The 20,359-nt window shown below is 49.6% G+C and overlaps 1 protein-coding gene across 2 annotated transcripts; it reads right to left on the minus strand.

The window, feature by feature from the left end:
• Positions 1-3,045: 3,045 nt before the first annotated feature.
• Zfp41 (ZFP41 zinc finger protein) lies at positions 3,046-11,607 on the minus strand. Of its 2 annotated transcripts, none has more exons than XM_021184289.3 (3): positions 11,491-11,607; positions 8,624-10,266; positions 3,046-4,796 (listed from the first exon to the last, which is right to left on the minus strand). In XM_021184289.3, exon 2 carries the CDS (start codon positions 10,109-10,111, stop codon positions 9,515-9,517), a length of 597 nt encoding a protein of 198 aa, XP_021039948.1. In that variant the 5' UTR covers positions 10,112-10,266; positions 11,491-11,607; the 3' UTR covers positions 3,046-4,796; positions 8,624-9,514. The 2 variants fall into 2 exon arrangements, with proteins under 2 accessions (XP_021039948.1, XP_021039949.1); XM_021184290.3 differs by lacking the exon at positions 11,491-11,607 and adding an exon at positions 11,284-11,480.
• Positions 11,608-20,359: the final 8,752 nt, after the last annotated feature.

Raw genomic sequence — 20,359 nt, forward strand, 5'->3', positions numbered from 1 at the left:
TTGCTGACAGAGGCAGGAGGCCTGTCTGACCCAAGACAGAGATTCTGGGGAAAACTTTTAAACAAGCATGCTTGGGTCAGGCAAGCCAGGCATAATGCAACCCCAGAGCCCGGTTTTTAATACTGTAGGACAGCATAGAGCAGTATTTCAATGTTATCTATATCCCAAAGACACTGAATCCCCACAAAACTGAATCCAGTGATGGCAGCAAGCAGAGAATAAAGAAAGTGCAGAGACAACCTTATCTGTGAGAAACCCATGAGACTTAAACAGCAGGCTCATTGAGCCAACGAGAGGGGCAGAGACAGAGTAAGCCAGTGGTGATGGTGGTTGTGGTCTGGCTCCCATGTCTGAAACAAAACTTGTAAGTACATTAGTAAACAAATCCATCAGACAAAAGCAAACAACTTAAAAAGACAGAATGTCCACACAGTCAGAGGACAGCAGACAGACACCTTGACCCATATACCAGAACCAGGACAGTCCTGGAAACAGTCTATGATCTTGTCCAATCTTCCCAGATGTTGGGACTTCCAGAACAGAACAACTCACCAATTGTTCTGGGTTTCACATGTGCACTGGCTGTAAATTTTACTCCCTGCCACCTCCAAGAGAGGGCTTTTCTGTGTAGCCCTGGCTGTCCTGGAACTTCCTCTGTAGACCAGGCTGGCCTGAAATTCAGACAGCTGCTTGCCTCTGTTTCCTGAGTGTTGGGCATTTACCAGATTTGTGGTGATCACAGTCTGGGGTCCCCCTGGGCCTCCAAGTTCACCTGGGACTTGTCTCTGTTTAGGAACCAATCCCAAGATCCCTGACCCTGAGTCTGGGATTTCCCAGGGATCCTGGATGAGCTCAAGACACCCCGGGAAAAGACCACAGACCCAATCCAGATTATAGTTGGTTAAATTTATTGAAACCGCGAGAAGGACACCAGTCTCTGAGACTGCTGTGTGAAGGGGCGAGGGCAGGATTTGTAATGGGAAAACCCACACTGAGTGTCTGCACAAGCAAGCCAGGAGCTGTGTTGCTCTGCCAAGGTTAGGTAGTCAGGGGCGACCTCAAAATAGGACTTGAATATCTGCATAAGTAGGTTACAGAAGCCAAAGAGGTCATAACAGTAGATGGTCCTGGCTGTACATTTCTGAGTGGGAGTGACTGAGTCAGGGTTATTGGGAGCTTATATTCCAGGGACTGGAGTCAAAGAGAAGTGGCTACTGAGTACCAAGATGTATACCTAGCATAAAAAGGAGTTTCTTCAGTTCTCGCACCATCAGCACTGCCTGGCCTTGCTTATTCTAACTGTATTAATGGTGGGACCCTGCGTCTTAAACTATATGGCCAATTATGTAACAATTTGATAAAATTAATGGTCCTTAGTACTATCTATACTGACTTCATATTGAAAGTACCATTCAGGTCATCAAACTCAGCACATAGACACCACCACTGGACAAACAAAACAAAACATACACACACACCCCCTCCCCCCAAACCCCCAAAGACCTAGTACAGCAAAGTCCATAGTTCTGGGAAAGTCCCTAAATGTCCTAACCTTGCTTTTTGGCTTCGGCAGTTCTGCTTCTGGCTAACTGTTCTTAACTGAGGTATGTCAACCCAAGATATGGTTTCTGTGCTTAACAGCTGACCCTGAGAAAGGTTTGAGGCTACAGGGGGATCCTAAACACATAGGGTAGTTGCTGGCTGGCTAATAAAGACGCTCTATTGGCTTACTCGTGCCCCAGTAGTCTTCTCTGGTGGATGCCCCACAGGCAGTAGCCTGGAGAGTTGAGGCTTGATAGCCAAGATAACCTAAAGGAGGGAGAGGTGACGGGGGGAGGTAATGGTTAAAAGAAATAGTGTTTGTGCAAAGGTCTCAGGGTGTGGGAAGGGCTAGCAGTCTTATGGTCCAGAGCAGGCAGGGTGAGATACTAAGCAAGGGGAGGATGGAACGAGATGAGCAAGGGACAGAACAGCCCAACTACGATCACTCTCCAGACGTGGATGTCATTCCGAGTGTCCAGGGTACACTGGCACTTCTCAATGGGAGGGATCTACTTTTTACTTTTAGACTATTGGTATGTCTGTGCACTACTTACATGCATGGGATTGTGGAGAGGAGGAGGAGGAGTCAGAGCCCCTCGAACTGGAGTTACAGATGGTTGTGAGCTGCCATGTGGGTGCTGAGACTCAAACTTGTGTCCTCTGGGAGAGCCACCAGTGCTTTTAATCACCGAGCCATCTCTCCAGATGCTCTTTGACAATGCTGTGGATGGCACCTGGAACAAAGGATCTCAAGGGTGCTAAGTGTGTGTTTTATCACTCGGTACACCTCCAGCTCCACCCCTCGAGCCCCATATTTGAGACTTGGGGGGGGGGTTTTTACTATTTTTATCCTGGCTACTCTAGGACTTTCAAGCTCAAGTGACATTTTTACTTCATTTTAAGGTTAGTCTTGAGGCTGTGGGAGAATGGATCAGGAAAGAGCGGGGTTGCTTCTGCTGCCTGCAAGCCTAACTCAGTCCCTGGCTTCCTGAGTAACGTGGCACTAGTGCTCCTGTTGCCGGGCTGGGGTTGACCTGTGTACTGTGAGGTTTAGCTAAATCCTTGCTTCTTCTCACCAGATCCTCAAAACAAAACTGTTCCCAGACACTGATCAGTGTCCCTTGCAGGATCACTCCTTGTTGAGAACAGCTGCCCTAAATGAAGAATGGACGGACACTTCCCAGGTTTCCCTCACAGTCCCCACTACAGGTACTGAACAACTAACTAAACCGTAACCTGGCATCCCATTATCTGGGGTCACAAAGGCAGGCGATGTCTTGCTTTTATACAACCTCCACCCTCACCCATGGTACAGCAGTGATGACTTTTTTTCAATTACGCGTTATACTCTCATGAGCTTGGTCACTGGAAGTATCCTAGACATTCCCAAGCAGCAGTGACCAGCTGGGACCCTGGTCTTGCAGCTGTCTCCAGTAGAGAAAGCTGGTGGCTTCCTTGAGGACATTTGTCCACACTGTAGGGAACCCAACAGAGCACAGGAAGCAAGTTGGAAACACATTTACTTTTATGAGAAAACAGATGTCCAGGAGCAGCACCAACAGCATCTGCTCACAGCACCATGGCAGCAACCGGAAGGCAACGTGGAGCATCAGTGCTGCTGTCCATGGAGCAGAGGAGTCACATAGGAAGGAAGCCACCAAGTGCACAACAAAGCAGAATGTCTAGTCCAATGTGCACAACACTGACACAGCACCAAGGGTACTACACGGACGTAAGCATTCACAAATGTCAAACACCAGACTGGGGACAGCGTCTACAATACAACAGGCCATGGCTGCAGCTGTTTAAGAGGAATGCACCACACACTGCAGTATACAGATGGGTATTAGGACACACGGGTGTCTGCACCAGCCAGAAACAAGAAAGAGGAGGTTCCACCAGATCATGAGGTGGCTGAGGTGAGATGTGGACAGGCCAGCTGGGAGCTACCAGTATGCAGGTGCTGGGAACCCTCTGCAGGTCCAAAGGCAAATGACTGCAGGCCCAGATGCAGGGAAACAGACTCACTTAGGTGTTTCTGGGAGCTGCCCAATGCAAGCATTAGTCCTATAGGATCTGAGTCAGGAGGTCAATCCACTTGTCTTCCTTGAGAAGGAACCAGGAGAAAGCAAACACCCAACTCCACAGGCACTAGGGACTGGAAAGGGTAGGCTGAAGGTGGGCACCATTGCTTGGCCTAAAGGTAAATGTGGCACATAGGCCAGTTTCCTTGTCTGCACTGTAGCTGGGGTCCACACCAGAGGTGACCCCATTCCCCTGAGTCTTCCCTAGAAGCCACAGAGCATCCATCCCTTGAGTCAGGGTACACAGCCTTTCTTTCTTGAGCCCCAGTTCTGCCTTCCTTTTTAGGGCATCTTGATGTCCCAACTCATTGGCACAGGAAGTCAGTGTCTTGATGACAGATCCAAGGTCAGGAGGAAAGGAGTCTGCACATGCTCTGGAGCTACAGACTTCCAGAAACAGAAGGAGGCAGCTAGTCAGGTCTAACCCACTGCTCTCCTCAAACAGAAGAGTCCTGGACCCAGCCCAGAGCTCCTTCTAACTCTCCTTGAGGTGGCTTCTGCCTTCTCTCTTGGCTGAGAGGGAGCTGAAGGAATGGATCTTAGTACAGCTCCGAGCTCGCATTCACTTGCTGGTTGTAAGGCCCTGGCAGTGCTCTCTGTTCTAAGCGAGGCTCAGCAGCAGTTGGGCTGCTCGGAACTCTCTGCAGGACAAGGCCCACTGGACATGAAGGCTGAGGTGCTAATAAATGGGCTGCCTGGACTTGTAAGACATCTCTGGCTGCAGCTGCGCATGCTCTATAATCAGAATCCCACTACTTTGCTGGAGTAGTCTTCGTTGTCCCCGGACACATCTTAAGACGTCTAGAAGGTTCTGAACATTTCGTCTGTTCCCAGGTGGCGGCTCACAATGTCTTTCACTGATGTAGAGAGCTGGTGCTGGGAACTCTTCAGCAGGCTTCAGTGAGCCAGAACTAATGGTTGCTCATGAATGCTGTGATGTGGCCATCTTAAACTTCAGGGTGGGAACAAGCGAAAGTGACCTGTAGTCACCACATGGTGTCCAAAAGGCCTCCCTGAGCTCGCCCACCTACAGCCTTCCTGTTGCCAATGGATTCTGTGGGGATGAAAGCCTCCCTGGAGCATGCCCAGTGTCTCTGCCGTGCTCTGTAGAGGTAGACACTGACTCCCGAGTTCTCTGAGCTTCTTACTGGAGAGATCTGCTCTAGCAGCCTAGAAAAAAAACAAAGAACAGTCTGTGTAAATGACAAGAGGCAGTTCCTCACTCGCTAGAAGACAGCGCACTGAAGGGACAGGTGGGTTAAGTGCAAAGTGGTTCTGTTGGCTACCCAAAGAAAATCGAGGGTACAAAGGGATGTGGGGCTCCAGCTGTGGGCTGAGACCTAGTGTCAGGCACGCGCGCGTGCGCACACACACACACACACACACACACACACGCTTAGAGGACAACACAAGCAGCAGTCTGACATGCTCCTCCTCCTCCTCCTGCTGGGCATGTCCCATGACCTCCTCCTGCTGGTTTGGTTGTATGACTTTTCCCATACTCATGAACTGCAGTTGAAAAAAATTTTTCTTTCATTGTTTTCCATGCAGACTTTGTTGAATTCAGCTGTCCCCCTAGGGTAGGGAGCATCCAGGGCTGCTAGCCTGCAGGCTAGCCTTCCATGTGTGTGAATGAGTATCTGCTCTCATTAAGAATGCCAACAACTGCAGGGGCTAGAGAGATGGCCCAGCAGTTAAAAAACACTGGCTGCTCTTCCAGAGGACCAGGATTTGGTTTCTAGCACCTCTAAGGTGACTAACAGCTAACTGTAATTCCACTTCCAGAGGAGTCAACAGCATCTTCTGGCCTCCAAGAACACTGCATGTATGTGGTAAACAGACAAACACATAAAAATAAAGATAATCACAAAACAACGTAAATGCATGCCAACATACAAGAAGAACTTTGCATCACTAAGACCATAGGCACAAGCCAGTGCAATACCTGGGCTTTCTTTTTTTAAGACAGGGGTCTTACTATATAGTCCTGACTATCCTGGAACTGGCTATGTAGACCAGGCTGCCCTTGTACTTAAGAGATCTGCTTGCCTCTGCCTCCAAAGTGCTGAGATTAAAGATGTGTGTCGCCACCCCTGGCCACACCTCAATTTTCACACACCAAGTCACTGAATTCTAGCTGATTCTTTGGAGTTGGGCACCATCATCCCCACTGGACACCGAGACACAAGGTTCAGCGTACACCCAACATGGCCAGATCCAGGCAAGGAGACGGCTGCAGCTGACAGACTTATCTCATGTTCTCGCCACCTCCTTTCTCCTCAGGGGTCAAGACATTGGCTTTAACCATGGTTCTCTGGCTATGTGTGGTGCTGTGGGCCTTTAATCCTAGAGCCTAGGAAGCAGAGGCAGGTGGGTCTTGGTGAGTGGAGGCCAGCCTGGTCTACTCAAAAACAAAACAAAACAAACAAACCAATCCAAACCAAACCAAACCAAATGCAAGTAACTTGATTCTTCTTTTCAAAGAACCCTGGGCTGGGGTATAGCTGAGTGGCAGAGCAACAGCCCAGCACTCAGAAAATCCTGGTTCCATCTCCAAGCCAAAAAGTGACTGCGAACAAACCTGTGTGTGTGTGTGGGTGGGTGGGGAGAGGGGGTGGATAACTCAACCATGCTACCCAGACACTGCCACAGTGTCTCTCAGGGCCAACCTAGGGCTATCTGATTGAATGACACTGTCTGAGCCTGTCCCATACATCCTAAATGTAGAGAAGACATCAAAGAATAGATTATTTGCAATTTAATCCAGAAAGGGTCACGTGGCTCAGTTAGGAAGTGGCTGAGCTGGGACCAGCTATGTTTCTCTTTAAGTTAAGGGCTCTTTATGCAGCCATGCAAAGTGACATTTCTCCCTGCCAATGACAAGAGTTACCAGAGCACTGCACAAATCGAATCATATCAGACAATACAGGCAGGCTTGGGTTGTGTTTGACTAATCTCCATTGTTGTAAAGTCTGTGTCCACATTGTTACTCTCCTGGAACATCAAACTGCTCCAGTCCAGTTCTGGCACCCAGGGATCCAGATGTCCTTAAGCCACCTTTCTGACCAACAGCTAGCTCCAGCTCTGAAGGAAGGGCTAAGCTTACGGAGGGCTTGGAACACCAAGCCTGCAAGCTCTCTGAGGCTCCAGCTCTCTTACAGTCCTCATGAAGAACAGGGTCAGAATCACGTGGGGGGGGGGGTGCATGCCTATAAACCCCAGCGCTCTAGAAGCTCAAGCAGAGAATCACGGAGAGTTGAAGGCCAGCCAGTCTAGGCTACATAGTTAGTTCTCAGCAGCCTGAGCTACATACCAAGACCCTGTCTGAAATAAACAAAGTAAAAATCAGAACCTAAGGGAGCACTTTGCCCTATTTTAGCCATGTTTGATAGTTCATGCCTATGACTCCAGGCTTAGGGGGGTCTGTGAGTGAGGCCAATTCAGGCTACACAGTGAGATCCAAGACAACCTGGGCTAGAGTGAGACCCCATCTCAATAAAATAAAACAATAAAACAAATGGGCTTGCAAACAAGTCATGGCAGCACCTCTTTCTGCCAAATTTGGTTAGGACACGGCCACACCCATTCATTCTGTGCCCTCTGTAAGGGCTGTGCAGTATGCGAACAGGTGAGTGGCTGTGTGGCTGCAAAGACAAGAACAAAATTCATGTGGGATGACACTGGGCCACCCTGCTGAGTGGCCCTCTGGGTGTATATGAACACACACACTCTGCCTTTGTGGCCCTCTCGGTGTATATGAACACATACTGTCTTTGGTTTCCCCTCAATACTGAGGGAACTGAAATTCTGTACCCCAAAACCTTAGCACATATCCTTAAGGACAGGGCTACAGGCTGGGAGCAGGACGCTGCCTTGCCACCTTGCAGCATTCCAGGCTTCCAATGTCCCTAGAGTTTGTGGGTAACCCCTCTATTCCAAGACCATGCTGCCCAAGTATGCCATGTAGCTCCTACACCAGCTGATACTCATCTTCTCACAATTTCACTTCATTAGATTTTCATATTAGATTAAGCCTTCCTCTCCCATGGGGATCAAGACTGGTAAAATATTCCTGGGGATGCTTGCATAAGGAGAGTACAGTGTGGGAAAACCTAGACCTGGAAGGTTCTGCTCCATAAGGAGGGAGGGGCAGTACAAGCAGCCTGGTCCAACAGCAGCCCCGGCTTGCACTTCCTAACAGTGCATCAGCAAACCTGGCCAGGTCAGTGCCACAGGAGGCACCAGAGACACACAGTGTTGTTTCAGCTTCTAGAAAGAGGACGGCTAACCTTGTCATTGTGGCAACTGTCTGAAAAAGCAACTTAAGGGTTTCTTTGGCTCCTGGTTTGAAGGGATACAGACCATCATCGTGGGGAGTGTGACATGACTGTCACATTAGTACAGTTGGGAAGCAGAGAGATGAATGTCAGGCTTTTCTTTTTAAACCTCTGTGTATGTCTCTAGTGCTGTCTGCATGGAGGGCAGGGGGAGGTCAGAGGTCAATTCTGAAGAGTTGGGTCTCCATTGCCATCTTTTGCATGGGTTCCAGGACTGAACTCAATTGTCAGGCTTCTGTGAGAAGCAAGTGCCTTTGCCTGCTGAGCTGTCTCCATGGGCCAGCTTTCTCCTTTTGAATTCAGTCTAGGACTCAAGCCTGTGTGATGGCACTACGGACATTTAGGTCTTCCCTCTTCCATTAAATCTCCCTGGCAACATCCTCACAGACACACCTGATATGTCTCCTAGGTGATTCTAGATCCAGTCAGGTTGACCAGGCAGATTACCACACCTGGTCAAACATCCCAGCCAGGGAACATAACCACCTGCATCGTTTGGGCAGTGCCCTCTCGTGGTTTCTGTACCTGCTGACAAGCCCTTCTCTACTTCTGGCTGAGTCCTCTTTCTGGGACCCTTTCTTCAGGGCAGATGCCCCAAAGACCAAAGCCATAATTTGTTACTTTATGTCCAAATCGCTGCCAACTTTCCCCCCAACTTACCCTCCTGGTCAGCAGTCACTTGCTGTCTTTAGAACACAGACCTCACAGAGCACTTGGGGCAGACAGTAGACAGAGTCACGTGGTCTTGCCCTGCTTACCAGCAGGAAGTGGAATTGACCTGAATGGCAGGCTGCTGTGGGGTGGGGCCACAGTTGTTTTTCAAGGTGCAGTGGACAGAAGCTACTGATGGCACCCTGGAGCTACAAGCCTTAGCCTAAGAAACCTGCCACTATGCCAGGGTGCCAGGGTCTGCTGAGACTTTGGATGGATCCATGCCACTTGTCTAAGATGTGGCTGGGACAAGAGAAAGCAGTGTAACCCAGTTCTAGGCCCAAGGGTTGAGCTCGAAGACTGTGGTTTCAGCCAGAAGAGAGAAACTCTAGGACCACTGAAGTCAGCTGCACAGAGATGAGCAAGCTGGACTTGGTGCTGTCCTTAGAGTTGGTCAGAATGTTGCCTGTCATCCACCTCAGGGTTCCTCACCCTAGCAGACAGCATGGGGCTGGGCATACAGAGCCAGAAGTCTTCAAGATAAAGAGACAAAAGCACTGTGGTTGGTGCAGACAGAGGCAGCAAAGGAAGGCAGTGGCCCTTTCCAACAGGGGTGTCTCTTTAGCTCTATAAAGTTCTCAGCGACCCAAAACTGTTCCAAAGATGGCCCTGAGTAGCATAAAGTAGTCTGGAAAATGGCTGGAGCTTCAGGAAGCTCCGAGAAGCACCGTGTTACCACTAAGTGAAGACTCTAAGGGCAGAAAGCCTCTGTGGGCTCTCATGTCTGATGGGTAGATTTTCCTCTCAATGACAGACGGGTGGCCGGATGAGCACACTGCATAAGACCTCTGGACCACCATCAGGTATTTGACAAGGATCCATAGCTGTAGACCGCCCTGCTCAGTGCTTCTTCCTCGGATGACGCTTCCGATGCCGGATGAGGCAGGAGCTGTAGGCGAAGGATTTTCCACACTCCTCACAGCCATAAGGTTTCTCTCCAGTGTGTGTTTTCTGGTGTTTCAGAAGGTTAGAACCACAGTTGAAGGCTTTTCCACACTCCCCACATTTAAAGGGCTTCTCACCGGTGTGAATTCTTTGATGTTTGGTGACATCTGAGCTGTGCCTGAAGGTCTTCCCACACTGGTCACACTTAAAGGGCTTCTCTCCAGTGTGAACTCTCTGGTGGCGAATGTGATCGGTCTTGTGTTTAAAGATCCGTCCACATTCACCACACTCATAGGGCTTCTTCCTCTGAAAAGGGACAAACACGGGGACACCCTCAAAGTCATCTTTAAACGAGGCATCGAAGGCATCAAAGATATGTGCTTCGTCCTCGGGGCTCAGGACAGGTTCTTTTCGGGGTCTGCGGGGCTTTCTTGGCTTCTTGGTTGGCTTTTTCCCCTTTGATGTTTTCTCTCCCTTGACAGTGGCCTTTTGCGCACCTGCCTCCTCCTTTGGGGCCTGATTCTTCTTTTTCCTAGTTGCAGGCTTTTCCATTGCTGCTCTTAGGAAGCAGGAAACCCCCCTGGAGGCCAGGGAAGGCTGAGGGTTTTCAGACAGTGGCTGCCTGGCTCCTTCTCTGGGACTTCGCTGTCAGGGACAGCTCCTGCTTATGAAGCTGCATCGAGCAGACGGAACCACTCGTCTTACTTCTGGAGGCAAAAGCATGAACAACAGGTCAGAGGCAGCTCTTAGCTCTCTGCAGCTCCACTGTCTTCCCAGCTGCTCACATGATGAGCCCCTCAGACTAAAGTGGACTCCCCAGAGCTCTAGCCCCAGGCCTAGAAGCTGAGCTCAGAGACTCTGGTCCACAGTATGCTCATCTCTTTGAGTGACTCTCTCACTCAGCCACGGACACTCCTGGGCCTGCAGACAAGATTTTCACTCATCCCAGAGAAAGCCATAGCCATTATGGACCAATGGCCATTTTCCACCTCCCCAAATAGAACCTTCCCTGTTCTTCTTATCCTCTCTACCTGCCCACATCGGAACTGTGCAAACACCCTGGAGCAGGAAGTAACTATCATACAACAGCCTGGTTCTGAGCCTGGAAAACTCAGGGCTCTCCTCATAATCCACAGCAAACCCCATTAGACCCCCAAAGGATGCCTCTTGTATTGATGTGGCTCTCTCTATGTGACCCCTCTTTATCTCTAAACCTGCACCATCCCCTTTACTCCCAGAGGCCCAAAGGGGTGGGCTCTGCTGGCAGTTCCATCTAGAGCACCCACACTTTCCTAAAAACACTTTGGGAACACACTGTATTTTGTTCTAAGCATTTGACAAATACCCACATATCTAACCCAGCAGATAAAATTCTTATCCGGATTCAAAGTCCAAGATCCAGGCAGCTATCGGCTAGGCGTCTGTTTGCTCTATGTCAGCATCTGAAAGTGTTTGTCGATTGTGGGACAGCTCAGGAGACACCCGAGAGTCCCTGTCTGCAGCATCACTCAGTACCAATTCAAACACCATCACTCTGGTGAGAGGAATGACAAGCGGGACCCAGGTGTCTGTCTGCTCACCAAGGACCATCCTCACTGAAAACTTAAATAGTCATTAAAACCAGAAAGGACCCCAGCGACTTAGCTTATTGCCCCCTCCCTTCACAGGCCTGTGCACAGGAGTAGGTGCGAGTGATTCAGGCAACTTAGTTGAATTCCGCTGACCTAGGGACTCAGGTCCATCAAGGAGCTGCTGGAGCCGGCAGGATAAGGCGCTCAATGCATCCAGCAACAAGGGGCTTCGCTAGGTAGTCCGGCCCACCTTCCCCGCCTCCAGGACCTCTGCAACACCGCCGAGGTGGTCTACAGAGAAAGGACTCAGAAGCCGGCCTTCGCCCGGTCGGAGCTACCGTGCACACACGCAGAGAGTACCTGATGGGTGCCGAGCACAGACGCCGGCGGAACGTGGCCGTAGGCAGGCTGACCGGCGGGCGGGCGACCGTTAACAATGCCCACTTGAGCCCGCCACTCCCGCGCCTAAAGGCGCCCGCCCCTCTGGTGCCGCTCTACCTTCCCCGGCCTCTCGGTGGTGCTGCCGTGCGCTCCAAGCCCCGCCCACCGCTCGAAACCCACTCCAGTGCCGCTCTAGGATCCTCGCCGGGTTCTCGGTGGTACCGCCGCAAGCTCCGGAGCCCCGCCTGCTCGTTCACGCCCTTCTGGCGCCGCTCTAGGAGCAGCCGCCCGGCCTCTCTGTGATCCTGTGCTGCGGCCGTAGGCCCGCCTACCTCTCCCCGCCCCTTCGGGTCCGCTCTAGGAGACACTGCCCTCGCTCCTTGTGATGCTGAGGCTGCGGGCTCGAGCTTCGCTTGCGAGGATGCTAAGCAGGCGTCTGTGCCTGTGCAAGCTTCTGGGCTGCGGGCGGCGCCTTTCTCCCGGCGTGCGCCTCTTCTCAGGATTCCAAGCCTTCTTCTGCAGGCTTCGTGTTATTTCTCAGTCATCGGGCTTGCCATCTGTGGTGCGCTGGGATGGCGGACCCAGTAGTGCACGGCCTGTAGCCCCCTGGAATCATCCGACCCCGCCCCTCCTTCCCGGCAAAGCCAGGCGCAGACCTCCCCTGCTCTGTCCCTTAACGCGGACCTTTACAGATATTTAAATCTAGTCACTTCTTGTGCTCTTTCGACTTTCTGGGTATATTCTCCACTATTATATTTGGTCAGGCTGGCTTAGAACTAGCAATCTCTTGCCTCGGTCGAGTCCTGGGATGATAGGTGTGGCCCACGGCTCTTGGAGAATGAAGTTATGAAAGCTGTTGTGTGCTTGGTGAAGTCTCCCTGGGGGCGCCATTTTACATGACTAGTACACAATGTTAGTGCCTCCTGTGCTGCAGATGCCTGTATCAAACCTCTAGCAAACCCTTTAAGTGTCGTCTCCACCTCATCCGTTTAGATTCAACGCCAACATGCTAGATAAATGTAATTGTCCAGCGTGCAACTTGGCGGAGCTTGCCGATTATCATTCAGGCATCGCTGCCTAGATTCACAAGAGTGGCTGTGTATTGAATGGTGGTTCATTCAGCCTCCTGAACAGCTGCCTCTGCGCTGTGTGCATCACAGCTTTGGGATCCTTTGTCCACTGAAGGACGTGTTTACAAGGTTGTTGGGAAGCAGCCCCCCCTTCCCTCCTGTGCTGTTTCATTTCCCTGGGACCGTGCCCAGGAAGGCAGTTGCTAGGTCCCAAACTGCATGTTGCCTTTCGCAAGAAACAGACAAGCTGCTTTCCAGAGAGCCTGTGCCATTTCTCATTCATTCCTACCAGTGGCATGGGGCTTTCTGGCTTACCAGCATTTGGTACAGGGAGGTAGGGCATCTCCTTGCTTGCTTTCCCCAGAAGGTTAGTGGCCTGTGTGCTTCCTGCCATCTTTCATGTAGTCCCCAGTCTCTTACCTATCCTCTAATGAGGTGGGTTGAGCGGGATGTGCATAGACTGTTGGTACCATTCTTGTTCTTTTCAGCTTTCAAGCATGCTCCGGCTTGTCCCTACCCCCACACCCCTTCATTTGTGGAAGAGATTCTGTTTTGGAGTGGCTCCTTTCTGGAGAATCATATCCTTCTCTTGTCAGTAAGACTCAACTGCTAAGCCCGTGGCTTGGGCTTGCTCACGTGGTCCAAGTTTTTCTCTAAGAAGAAAATGAAGTGTCTTCTGCTAGGAAGCTCCAGTGTCTGGACATAAGCTCTGAGCCATCTGGACACATGGCCCCTTTGTCTGGTGGCCAGGATAATTTGCTGTGTACAGCCTAGGGTCGGCCTGAGGAGATGCTGTCTTCAGTGATATACAACTGAGCCGTGTCTGTGTTCAAGAGAATTCCTGACAGTGGCCGTTCACATGGGAACCTGGATACAGAGTACCGGGTAGTGTAGGACCTCCCCAGTTGCAATGGATTGTCTTTGTGTTAGTGTCACTGCCTTGTTCCTGCGTCACTGGCTTCTACAAACCACAAGGTCCTTGGAAGGGCAGAGGTAATGAGTCTCCTTCCTCAGGATTTCCTGCCTTGGGGATAGCACCTGCTCCCCTCCCTCCCCACCCCCCCCCCCAGCCACCACCACCACCAGGATTTTTACAACCCAACAAGGAACAGTAAGACCACTATAAATGGTTGCTTTCTGTCCTGGGAGGCAGGAAGGCTCCAGAGAGCCCCTGGACTCTGTCAGTGAAACTGAAACTCTTGTCCAGCACCAGCCAAGAACAGGAGCTAGTGACCCTACAAGTGGGTATTCGTTGTGAATACAAAATGTCAGAAACAGATAAACACATTTGTGTCTTTTTACAATACCAGAATTTATTGAGTAACAAATAACAAATTCACCAGCTACATTGGCTCCTTTGACTGGTATTGGTCAAGCGGTCCAGATTGGCTCTTGCTAGTGACCGAGGCAAGCACAGCTTCTTTTATTCCCATGATGACTACTAATGTTAACACTCTGATTAGACCTCAAATGGCACACGGTAAGTATTTCTGGCCATAGGTAGGTTACAGAATGTCTGCAACAGGGCTAAGAAGGTTGCTGCGGAATTCAGGGAGGCCATAGTGGAGGTAGAGGCAGGAAGCTGACATAGAGGTAGAGTCCCTGGTGGGGTGAGTGACAAGTCCTGTTAGGGAGCTGTTGCTAGGGACACTGGCAGAGCCACACCCCAGAGTTAGAGTTCAGCTGAGCTGCAGTGTGTAATGGAGCTAAGGAAGTGAGGTGAAACCTACACTAGTGTCGTGGTACTAGAGGCAATGGGCAGACCTGTGTCCAGATGGGCAGAGAGAGAGAGATGGATGGAGTTGACTCAGCGGTGAAGACCAAGCTAAGCTGAAGTTCCCATGGCAGCTGGGTTTTCTTTTTTTGCTGGTCCCTCAACTTGAGCATATATCAGGGTGGTCACGGGACAGGTTTGTGGGAGCTGTTCCCATTTTACTGTTGGGATGCTTTAAAATCTTTTTTCCCCCTTATCTTTATGTCTGTATGAATACATGCATTCTTGTACCCTGGCATACACGTGGAGATCAAAGGGCCACTTTGTCAGTCTTGTTTGAGGCAGGCTTTCTTTGCTGTTTGTTAGCTGGCCTGTGAGCTTTTGGGGATTCTCCTGTCTCCTCCTTCCATCTTGCCGTAGGAAGAACACTGGGATTATAGATATGTGCTGCCACATTGGGCTCTTCCATGTATTGAGTGAGGGTCACAGCTCGGGTCCTCATGCCTGTGCAATAAAAGCCTTACCCACTAAACTATCTTCCCAGTCCTATTTTTATTGTTTAACTTAAAAAATATATATGTGTGTGTGTGTGTGTGTGTGTGTGTAGGGGGAATGGGGGTTGGAGAGATGGCTCAGCAGTTAAGAGCACTGACTGCTCTTCCAGAGGTCCTGAGTTCAATTCCCAGCAACCACATGGTGGCTCACAACCATTTGTAATGGGATCTAATGCCCTCTTCTGGTGTGTCTGAAGACAGCTACAGTGTACTCATATACATAAAATAAATAAGTAATTAAAATAAAGAGGTGTGTGTGTGTGCACTTGAGTGTGTGTGTTCTATGAGCGTGTTTGTGGGTAGGAGTATATACCCTATAAACAGGTACAGGCCAGAGGAAAACAAGATTGGGCATCCTGTTCTGTCGTGCTCTACTTTCTTCCCTTGAGACAGGGCCTCTCACTGAACCTGGAGCTAGGCTGGCAGGAAGCCCCAGCGATCCTCCTGCTCTCCCCCTCTGTCCTCCCCTGCTGCCCCAGCTCTGGGTTTATGTGCAGCCATGCTCAGCATTTTACTTGTATTCTGGGAATTTGAACTCAGAACCTCATGTTTGCATAGCAAGAACTTTAACCCCTAGACTATCTCCCCAGTCCCAGAGTGGCTATTTTTATAGAATCATTTACTTATTTTACTTTTATACCTTACCTGTGTTGTTTCGGTCAAAAGAATAGAGGATCTGAATCATTTCCGCCTTGGGCGGAGACGTGACATTCTGTATCTGACATTCTGTGCCGGGGTCTTGTTGTAAAAGCCATTGTCACCTCTCTTCAGAGTTAATCCAAATGGCTCTGTCACTCACCTGGGCGTGAAAGCCAGCTATTCCAGAAATGTTAGGAAAATCATTTATGCCCAGGTTGATGGCTCAGCAAGTAAAGGTGCTTGCCACAGAGACTGGTGATTCTGGTCCCTAGAGTCCACATGGTGATGGCTGATTCTACAATAGCTCAGGCTTTGTTGGAAACAGACCTGTGGGAAGCAGATCTGTAATTCCAGAAAGCCAAATCTGCTTCCAGGCTGGGATAACTATAGGGCAGAAAAGTGGGAAGAGAAGTGAAAATGTTCCTTTTAGGCCCACTGTTGGCTGTTGCTAGGGGTAACGAAGGAAATAAGGAACATGGTGGGTAAAAGAACATCAGGTGACTAATAAGCATCTCTCAGGCCTTTTACCTGAATGGATAGACTGGGGAGTGCCAAGAATCAAGAAAACAAGTCACTGGGAACCAAAACCTTTATGTTTCAGGAATTGTCTCTATTTAGCCAAAATGAAGGAGTTTGCAAAGCAACTTGGTCCTGGCAGACAGGTCCCACCAGATTCTCTGCTGTGGAGAGAGATCTCTGGGGTGGGAGCCATCCTAGGGCTCTGAGGGGAGTGACTAAGAGTTCCTATAAGTGAGGCCATTCAGGGTGACTGGAGGCTCCATGCTGAATCCTGGGTTTATTGATCCCCTAATATGTAAGACATTTGGGCTTTGGTGGATGCTAGGCCTGAGTGTGCTCTGATTGATGGAAACTTCCCCGAACATTAAGAGGCAATGGCAGCAGTGGTTAGATATGGAGGAAGGCCAGTACAGGTGAAACACACCAAGCTTGTCCCAAGGTTAGGCAATTAAGATTTTAGATTTCTCCTTAGCAAAAAAATATCCCAGGAGTTGGTATGTTGCTGGGGTACTCCCTGCATACCCCCATCTGCTGCGTGTAGCTACTTCATCTAAACTGGAACACTCGCCCCCACCCCACCCCCAAAGGAAGGCTCTTAAGACTCAGGTAGTAAGCAAAATGTGTAAGGTTTACAAGGCTCCTGCTCAAGGTTACAAAAGCAGAAAATAATTGCCTGTGGGAGGAGACTTCCCACAAGGCAGAGCTACCTGCAAGTTATGCAGAGAGCTCTAAGGATGTGTTTGTGAGTTGTCTCCCACGTCGGAGGTAGGATTTTTACCTTTGAGTTACCCATGCTTCTATAGGTAACCCAAAACAACTCGCTGTTTCCTAAATTAGATGTGGAGGGATGTTCTCTTTGGCCTATCATTCATGTCCAGTCTGGAGAGAATAGATGTGCATTCACACTTTCCCAGGAAGAGTCACACGACACTATGGGAGAGTTTCTCCTGATACTGTGAACTGTAATGGCAAAGTGGGGGAGCCTGAATCACAGCTACCACTAAAGAATTAGGAAAGGTAATTATTTTTTCAGCCCAAAGTCCTTTCAACAGTGATAAAGCCAGACAGGGCCCTGTAGAGATGCCTCAGTAGTTAAGGACCTCGGTTGCTCTCTCAGAGGACTTGTGCTCAATTTTCAACACCCACCTAACAGCTCACAAGCGGCTGTAACTCCAGGTTCAGGGGCTCTGACATCCTCTTCTGGCCTCTGCAGGTAGAAAGCATATATGTGGTACACATACAGGCAAATAATTCATACATGTAAAGTAAAACTAAGTATGTATGTTAAAAGAAGCCAGGGAGTTGATGGAGAAGACTGTGGATTATAGAGATCCAGACAAAACAGGGACTCCCACACCCGTACACTGCTCGTTGGTAGAATAGCTGGTACAAATGACGAGTCCTTTGTTGTACAGGAGCTTGCTAACACTTTTTAAAGTACCCTTATAGGGTGTAGAGATGGCTCAAAAAAGTGAGTAGTGCCCTTGTAGAGGACCTCAGTTTGGCTCCTAGCACTCATGTTGGGTGGCTCACAATCTCCTATGACTTCAGCTCTAGGGGATCTGACACCCTCTTCTGCCATCTGTGGGCATGAGCTATGTAAGTGATGCACATACAGACAAAACATCCATGCATACAAAATTAAGAATAGGCATTTTAAAAAAGAATTATTTTTTAATTATATGTATACGAGTACACTGTAGCTGTCTTCAGACACACCAGAAGAGGACATCGGATCCCATTACAGATGGTTGTGAGCCACCATGTGGTTGTTGGGAATTGGACTCAGGACCTCTGGAAGAGCAGCCAGTGCTCTTAACCCCTGAGCCATCTCTCCAGCCCAAGAATAGATGTTTTAAAAGTCTTTAAAAGATTTCACTACACGGATGATTGGAGGCAGATCTGAGTGTCTTCTAGACTTAGAAAAGCACCTGGGGTGGTAAGTACATTCAAATCCAGGACTGAGGATGGGAAACCGATCCACTCCAGGTGCAAGGCCTGGCACAGCTGTAAGACTTGGGGGTGTCTTATGGTAGAATAAGATATGGATGATACTTAACACAGTTATTCCGGACATCCTAGAACAGCCGGTACGGGCAGGTATAGACCAGCTGCAGCTGTTCCTAGGGCTCCTGGAACGGTGGAACACTTTCATGCTCCACCTTGCCTGAGTTGCTTATACTTTGTCTAACTTGACAGAAGGGCGCCATATGACATTGGGCCAGAAAGGATCGGTAAGGCTTGACGATTTTTTTTTTTTTGAACGAAAACTAAACAGTTTTATGCTTCCATCCTCCAGTGTTCCTTCATGTTAGAAGCTACCAGAAGCTCAGAGGGCTACAGCCAGGGGCTACATAAGAAATGGCTTGAGCAATATAGTCCTGATGGGGCTTTGATCTCAGTCATGGAAAAGATAAGAGCTTGGTATATAGTGCTAGAAGAGGGGTTTGCTAGCTGTGTAGAAAGCACTGTCGCTGGTTCCATCTCAGTGACAGCGAAAGCAGCTCATCTGGTAAAAAGTCGGGATGAAGGAAGCCTTCCAAAGGGTCACCTCTTTCTGGGGTGGCACAGAATGTAACTCTGCAAGGGTGGCACGCATTTATAGTAATACGGTGTGGTGCTTGCGAGCGCTTTCACTAGTGCCCTCCAGGTTGCACTGGGTTCAGTGTCTTTCCAAGCTACTGAGTCCTGCCTGGTATTTGAACCAACATCCCTGCTAGGCAAGGTGCTGACAACGGTTCTTCTCGTTCCTGTGGGTGCTTGTCACATCGATAGTAGAGACAAGGTCACCAGAGAGGAGTGGGTGTTTGCAGCCATATGCAGAAATGCTTTCATCATATGCCTGGAGAGAAGAGAGGGGAGGGGTGGCCCACAGCTGGCTTAAGAGTAATGGGAACGGTGCCAGCTCTGAGGCTTGACCCGGGGCATCATCTGCTGACAGCTGGCTGTATTGGATGGTCAGTGGGGAAGAGAGAACTGGCGGGCTCTGGATTGGCCACGGTGAGGACAACAGACTGTAAGGGATGTATAACAGAGCTCAGCAGAAACCAGAGTCCCTAGTGGTTTCTCACATGGCAGCACACAGCCTGTTGAGCCTTCCTGGAAACTCGGGATCAGATATCTTTACCAAAATACAAAATGCAGGCCATCTGCTTCGAGTGCCACAAGAAGCTATTTGCTGGGTTCATATAAAGTCTGATCATCAGAGTGCCAACATAGGCTGGAGAAGAGCCAGCATGTCCAAGAAACACATGTATATTCTGCCTGCTGTTTTGACACCTGGGGTCGGCTTCCAATGAGGACCTTGGCAAATACATGCTTTGGTGAGAAAAGCGCACAATCTACCTGTCCACTATGGGACTGGCAAGTAGACATCACAGGGTTTATGCTTGTAGGCAGGGCAAGCAAATATCCTCTCATTTGCATACTGCCATAGGCTTCTTGCAAGCATCACTGTGTTAACAGACCAGTGACGTCACCAAGAGTCTCACCCAACTCAGTGTTACATATGGGCACTCTGGAAAACCAGCAGTCATGAATGCTAATGCGCACAGGCTGACATTTACCTTCCCCATAACACTGCAGGGTCTCGGTGTTTGAAATCACAGATTGCTATGACTGCAGTTAAAGACTTAAATGTAGAGTGTACCCTAGAGGTGTGGGGAGAAGTATCCCTATACTCAAGAAAGTTACTGAATACAGATCCCAGTGGCAGGGTTGATTATTTCACTGTAAGTTATTGGCCGGGGAGGCTTGTCTTAGTTAGGGTTTTACTGTGGTGAACAGACACCATGACCAAGGCAACTCTTATGAGGACAACATTTAATTGGGGCTGGCTTACAGGTTCAGAGGTTCAGTCCATTATCATCAAGGTGGGAACATGGCAGCTTCCAGGCTGGCATGGTGCAGGAGGAGCTGAGAGTTCTGCATTTTCATCTGAAAGCTGCTAGCAGAATACTGACTTCCAGGCAGCTAGGATGAGGGGTCTTAAAGCCCACAGCCACAGTGACACACCTCTAAGAATGTCACTCCCTAGGCAGAGCATATAGAAACCATCACAAGGCTCTTGGGGACTTCCATATCATATGGGGCATTGCTACTATGTCTGACTGTATACTAGAACTAGATGGTAAGTTGCAGCTGCAGGAGACAACCACACACTCCAGTTGCAGGAGCTAGGGACGTTAACCTATGATGGAGCCGGACGCTTCCTCTCTATTGGCTTGCTTTCCTGGTGTCAGAAAGTGCTATGCAGGCTACTAGGAGAAATGTCCCCAACAGCCCAGCATGGTTGTGAACCCAACCTGCTTACAATAGTGGCGTTCCAGGAAAATGCGCTCACTGGTATGAAC

The sequence above is a fragment of the Mus caroli genome, unplaced genomic scaffold (genome assembly GCF_978045245.1).
Source record: "Mus caroli unplaced genomic scaffold, Mus_caroli_1 scaffold_16, whole genome shotgun sequence".
Taxonomy (NCBI): Eukaryota; Metazoa; Chordata; class Mammalia; order Rodentia; family Muridae; genus Mus; species Mus caroli.

What these genes read in the sequence shown, in the direction of transcription:
- Zfp41 (XM_021184289.3), bottom strand. Translation starts at nt 10,111, where the DNA reads ATGGAAAAGCCTGCAACTAGGAAAAAGAAGAATCAGGCCCCAAAGGAG.